The 7,083-nt window shown below is 37.1% G+C and overlaps 1 protein-coding gene across 1 annotated transcript; it reads right to left on the reverse strand.

The window, feature by feature from the left end:
- Positions 1-767: 767 nt before the first annotated feature.
- LOC122428855 (transcription initiation factor TFIID subunit 13-like) lies at positions 768-2,255 on the reverse strand. Its single transcript, XM_043448992.1, has one exon. It carries the CDS (start codon positions 2,244-2,246, stop codon positions 1,872-1,874), a length of 375 nt encoding a protein of 124 aa, XP_043304927.1. The 5' UTR covers positions 2,247-2,255; the 3' UTR covers positions 768-1,871.
- Between the last annotated feature and the right edge of the window lie 4,828 nt (positions 2,256-7,083).

A 7,083-nucleotide genomic window follows, 5' to 3' on the forward strand; every position in this document is an offset into this window, starting at 1 on the left:
TTACTGTAGCCTCAAATGGAACTGGGTATCTCCCCTTCGTAGTGCTTGTCACCTTTGTTATACTTTTAGGTTTATTTGTATTATCAAATAGCCCAGCAGTCACCCCTAATAAAATATAATCTATCTGTTCCTGTTCAGTATTTTATCCCCAGCACTTAGCTTGGTTTCTGGCTCATAATAGGATGTCAATAATATTTGTTAAAAGTACGAATAAAAATTAAGCCCGTCATTTCAACACATCAATTCACCCCTGGACACTTAACATTTCTGAATTCTCTCATTCTGTTGGTGTTCCCATTATCTCCTAAATGCCAGGCCCAAATCTTCAGACTTCCTCGGCCTCTCTTTCTCTTTTTCAACTGAAAGTGAAAGTTGCTCAGTTGTGTTTGACTCTTTGTGATCCCATAGACTGTAGCCTGCCAGGCTCCTCTGTCCATGGAATTCTCCAGGCCAGAATACTGGAATGGATAACCGTTCCCTTCTCTAGGGGATCTTCCCAACACTGGGATCGAACCCAGGTATCCCACATTGCAGGCGGATTCTTTACTGTCCGAGCTACCCAGGAAGCCCCCAAAACTTGGCTACCCAGAAAGTTTACAGGGTCTTAGTTCCCCAACCAGGGATTGAAACTGTACCCTTGGCAGTGAAAGCACAGAATCCTACCACTGAACTGCCAGGGAATTTCAGGGAAATCTCTTGCTACCCACATCTAATTGTTTGCCAGGTATTCCTGATTCTACCTCCAGAACACATTTCCACAAGCCTTCTTTTTTTTTTTTAATTTTTCATACTTTATTCTCTATATTGATAGGTTAAGAAAGTGAAATCTTCCTAAGTACTGATTCATAGATAATGCTTATAAGCGACACACAAAACATTCAGTTTCACAAAGAGTAATATCCAGTGATCCCTTTAAATGCAATTTTAATCCTTACTTCCAGCTAAATGCAAGACTAACACAATGAGCTAAATACACACAAAACTTATATATCCTGAACTACAAAAGTGGTTTCCATAGCCACACATGGTTTTAGTCAAGTATACATTTTCACAATAAATAAATACTAACAAATATGTTAATAAAACACTACCCCAAATGCTTATCTGCCATCAACTTTTTCAGCAATGCCATTCCTGCTACTGATAGCACTTTCAGAAGTTTTAATCTGACCTGGGGAAATGAGTTCTTTTAAAACCTGACAAACAGTATATTATAAACCCCAAAGATTTTTAATCCAGTATGTCTTCCAACACAGAACCATTCATAGGAAATTCTTAGTTTCTGAAAAAATAAAAAATTAAATCACTCGTTATCTAAAGAAGAATATTAAAACAAATTATCTTAAGACAAATAAACACTCCTACAAAAGGCTGTATTTTCTAATATCATTTCCTCCTTAAAAGAAACACAAACCCAGTTCACCATCTTTTAACAACTTACACTACTGTGGTCTAAAAGCTTTAGAAATACATGAAACACATCTTAGCTATCAAAGTCAAAGGTGCCATTTAGATTTCACATATTAAACAGCTACAGTACAACCTACAATGGCACAAGTACACAAATATTAATTCATTGAGATGGTCAAGAGTCAGAAGAAACTGAATGGTTTGCAAACCAAAGGTACTTTGACTTACATGTGGTCATTAAAACCTAATATGTAATTCAAGTAGGGTAATATAATGGCAGGCAATTAAAGGCTCATATATCACTCTAAAATTGAAAACGTGAAAATAAAGCCTGAAAACTTTGTGGTTCTCCATTTTTCATTCACATGGTTAGGTATTAGGCAGGGCCTTACTGTGGAAAATATAGTTACTAAGTATGGTTTCCCCAGAAGATAATGAAGCTTCAGAAAGTACAAAAGGTGTCAAGATCCATAGTTTGCTTCATCAAATGCTTTTCTAGCGCGTTTCAATTCTTCATTCATAGTAAGCAAGTCTTTAACCCTAGCAAACTTTCTTGGGTCCTTTCGAATCAAGAAGACGATATCTTCAACTTGTACCTGACCTTGTCTTCCAATTGACATTGCCTTATGAATCATTTCAGTGATGAACTCTATGACAAGGTCTTCAAGAATATCTACTGACTCAGTATAAGGATTCTGGTCATCTCCAAACCCATACATCATACACCGTAATTCTTTAGAAAAAAGTCTCTTTCTTTTACCCTGTCCACCTTCTGCACCTCCTCCAATTTCTTCACTTTCTTCCTCAAAGGTGGGATCCTCTTCTTCATCTGCCATCCCACCAGCCAGCCCTCCACAAGCCTTCTTAATGCCATTACCACTATCCTCCTGGCTGTGGTTCACCCCACCCTGTCTCGGCTATTGCAAAATCACCCAGTTAGTTTTCAGATCTAATCTCTTCTTGCCTTAATGTTTCTTTCAGGCTTCCGGAAACACTGTTCTTGTTGCTCCTGTGACCAAATGATTTTAGGATTCTTAACTTTCTACTCAATATAGCACCCAGTAGGCAGGTTCTTTATGATCTTGAGTCATGAACATTTTCTCAATTACCTTCAAACATTCTCTAACATTTTATATCCCAATCAAACTGAAATATTTTGTATACCCACCACATCTCTGATGTTTAGCATTTCCAGGACTTTATAACACTCTCCTCCTATTACTTCTTGCCCTTCAAGTACAAATTCTACCTTCCTTTTCTAGACTACACTTTTACGTCCAGGGACTCTTTCTTATTTATCACTGTATAGACTACAGTGATTAACATCAGGGTTTTGGACACAAATGATGTTTAATTGATATATTTAATGAATTGTTTCATTCCTTTCTCTCTCTCTCTTTTTTTTCTGTAACTTCAGTCTATAAAGGAAAAATACTTTCTTATGTATTATATAATGATCTTTCAGAGATATTTTTTGAAGAGAGCCCCAAAATAAGATTTTATGAACTCTTCTTCCTTTGCCTTTTAAGAATGCCTCACTTAAAAAACTGACAAATAATAAGAGCAGGATTTTGAAATAATGATCTAGGAGCAATGAGAACAGACACTTGTTTAAAAGTTGTGCTTTTCTCTACTCAAAGATGACGTGTAATTCATAAACTGGCCAAACACTGGATAAAGATGAAGTTTACCTTATTTAATAATATATACTGTCAGAACTAAAATAGTAGCCCTGGGAACTTTAAGTTGGCTTTTACTGCAGTAATAAACTTTCATTTCAGGAAATAACTGTTTCTGGAAGACATTAAACATGAGTGTTCCAACTTAAACTAAGAAAGTTTACCATAGTATTGATTGTATTCATTTCCATGTTAGTCAACCTAGAAACTATGATATTGAATTGCTAACACCACTGATTTTTTCTTTTCTGCAGAAATACTGTTTTCAAAATAGTGTCTGTAAATAATTATACTCTACCAAATGCTTTGCCCATATTTTCTAGTAAGACTTAACAATTTAAAGCAGCTTTTGTCTTCCACTTTAAATATTCTTTTTATATAAACTATATAAATATTACAATTTTTACTAAGCAGATAATCACTTCTTTTTTACCTTAAGTTTCTCTTATATAGTTTATTGCTCTAAGCTATATGTACATGTGCACACACAATTATGGTTAATAAAGTATATACAGTGTAAAAGATTCACAAATTAAAAGGAGAATATGAAAGTACATAGTATAAAGTTTAAATACCATCTCTAAAGAATCATCACATATAAAAATCATGGTAGTAAAACCACAAACCAACCAACACATGGAAATCTTTCTTTTTAAGTTTCAAGCATTTTCCAAACAAAATTAAAGCCACTGAAGAACTTTCTGTGGAGTAAACTTAATGTACATGCATGGAAGTATCTAAAAATAAAATAATTCCATGCTTGCATCATTTCAAAATGTAACTCTTGTGGTCATGAGATCTACAGGAAGTCATCCTTCAAAACTGAGATGTGGCGCCAGTCAGGATGGCTGCTATCCACAAGTCCACAAGCAATAAATGCTGGAGAGGGTGTGGAGAAAAGGGAACCCTCTTACACTGTTGGTGGGAATGCAAACTAGTACAGCCGCTATGGAGAACAGTGTGGAGATTCCTTAAAAAACTGGAAATAGAACTGCCATATGACCCAGCAATCCCACTTCTGGGCATACACACTGAGGAAACCAGATCTGAAAGAGACACGTGCACCCCAATGTCCATCGCAGCACTGTTTATAATAGCCAGGACATGGCAGCAACCTAGATGCCCCATCAGCAGACGAATGGATAAGGAAGCTATGGTACATATACACCATGGAATATTACTCAGCCATTAAAAAAAATTCATTTGAATCAGTTCTAATGAGATGGATGAAACTGGAGCCCATTATACAGAGTGAAGTAAGCCAGAAAGATAAAGACCAATACAGTATACTAATGCATATATATGGAATTTAGAAAGATGGTAACGATAACCCTATATGCAAGACAGAAAAAGAGACACAGATGTATAGAACAGACTTTTGGACTCTATGGGAGAAGGCGAGGGTGGGATGATCTGAGAATACAGCATCAAAACATGTATATTATCAAGGGTGAAACAGATCACCAGCCCAGGTTGGATGCATGAGACAAGTGCTCGGGGCTGGTGCATTGGGAAGACCAAGAGGGATGTGATGGGGAGCGAGGCGGGAGGGGGGATCGGGATGGGGAACACATGAATCCATGACTGATTCATGTCAATGTATGGCAAAAACCACTACAATATTGTAAAGTAATTAGCCTCCAGCTAATAAAAATAATTGGGGAAAAAAAACCCAAAAACACTGAGATGTGGTATAGAAACTGCTCATTATCTGTGTAGATACCTTAGCATACTCAAGAGTAAAGTTTACTTAAAAGCACCACTACAGCAGAGAAATCCTACTTTATTGAGTTTATTTTAACATCAATTTAATGGTTATTTATTAATTTATTCTCACTGAGGTAAAGCTTCCCTGGTGGCTCAGATGGTAAAAAATCTGCCTGCAATGCAGGAGACCCGGGTTCGATCCCTAGGTTGGGAAGATCCCCAGGAGAAGAAAATGGCAACCCACTCTAGTATTCTTGCCTGGAGAATCCCATGAACAGAGGAGTTTGGCCAGCCACTGTCCACAGTGTCACAAAGAGATGGACATGACTGAGTGACTAACACTTTCACTTTCTTTTGGGTAAAGCTAATTATGAAATAAAAAGCATTATTTAAAACATTGATATCAGGAAAATGTTTTAGTAGCAACCTAATTGAATTAATAGAACATCTCACTCAATAATAGCAGTGACAACTATTATGTTACTTTTGTACTTGGTAGCATTTTATAGTTTTTATATATTTGTTTATGGAATTTATGGAAGTTCTTTGTAGCATATAGATTTGCCTTGAGTATGATAGATGACTAACATTTTAATACCTATTAGCTTGTATTTTTGAATATTTACCGTGTCCTATGTAAAGTATTGTACTTTTATTTTCTCAGATAATCCCCTAATTCATATTAAACCCCTATAAAGTAGTTGCTATGAACTTGATTAAAAAAAATTAATGCTTAGAAAATTAAGTATTTTGCCCAAACCACAGAACTAGTAAGTAGCTGAAACTTGGATTCAAACTCAGGTTCTTTGGATTCCAGAGTCCATGCTTCAAACTCTCTGACAATACTGCCTCCCTAAACTGGATTTTCCTGATCTAAGACACAACATTTAATCCTAATGACAATGAAGGAAGCAGAAAACAATATTTCTATATTAAAAATTGAAATTGTGCCTCAAATGAATCAGCTCCCAAATAAGTGTTATAGATGAGGAACTTGATTTTGATTTAGAGTTTTGTCTAAATTTAGAATCAGTGCTGTTTTCACTATACTAGTCCAATTGGACTTTCAGCAAGGATGGAAATGGTCTCCCTTAGCTGTCCAATAAGGTAGTCACTAGCACACATGGCTGGTGAACACTTCAAAACTGGCTAATGACAGTGAAAAATCTATGTTTTTTTGTGCTATATGTATCTGTGCTTAGTCACTCCGTCATGTCTGACTCTTTGTGACCCTTTGGACTGTAGCCCACGAGGCTCCTCTGTCCATGGGATTTCCCAGGCAAGAATACTGCTGTGGGTTGCTATGGCCCTTCTCCAAGGGATCTTCCCAACCCAGGGATAGAACCCATGTCTCTTGCCTTGCAGGTGGATTCTTTACCCACTGAGCCATTGGAGAATCCATGTTTTAAGTTTTACTCTATTTTTGACTCCCATCACCCATTTCTTCAATCCCCCACCCTTTGCCTCTGGCAACCAACAGTCTGTTCTGTATTTATGATTTGAGCTTGTCTTTTTTTTTTGTTTCTTTTTTTAATGATTTCACATATAAAAGATCACTACTATATTTTAAAAAAAACAGCACAGGGAATTCAATATCTTGTAGTAATCTATAATGGAAAAGAAGCTGAAAAAGAATATAAAACTGAATACTGCTGTACATCTGAAATTAGCACAACATTGTAAATCAACTATGCTTCAATTGAAAAAAGAAAGAAATCATACAGTATTTGTCTTCCCTAGTTTGACATCTTTTTAAAAAGTTGGCCATGCCAACATTCATCAATTTATTTACTTATTTATCTATTTGGCTGCACTGCTTGGCTTGCAGGATCTCAGTTCCACAACCAGGGACTGAACCTGGGGTCATGGCAGTGAAAGCCCAGAATCCTAACCACTAGACCACCAGGGAACTCCCGTGACTCATTTCGTTTAGCACAGTGCTCTCAAGGTCCATCCATGTTGTTGCAAAAGGCAAGTGAAGTGAAAGTCGCTCAGTCGTGTCTGACTCTTTGCGACCACGTGGACTATACAGCCCAGGAATTCTCCAGGCCAGAATACCAGAATGGGTAGCCGTTCCCATCTCCAGGGGATCATCCCAACCCAGGAATCAAACCCAGGTCTCCCACATTGCAGGCAGATTCTCAAACAGCTGAGCCACCAGGGAAGCCCTCATGGCAAGGCGTCCTTCTTTTTAAGACTGTATAGCATTCCCCTGTGTATATATACCACATCCTCTTTATTCATTCATCCATCAGTGGAAACCTAGATGGCTTCAATGTCTTGGCTT

This window comes from Cervus canadensis, chromosome 27 (genome assembly GCF_019320065.1).
Source record: "Cervus canadensis isolate Bull #8, Minnesota chromosome 27, ASM1932006v1, whole genome shotgun sequence".
NCBI classification, from domain to species: Eukaryota; Metazoa; Chordata; class Mammalia; order Artiodactyla; family Cervidae; genus Cervus; species Cervus canadensis.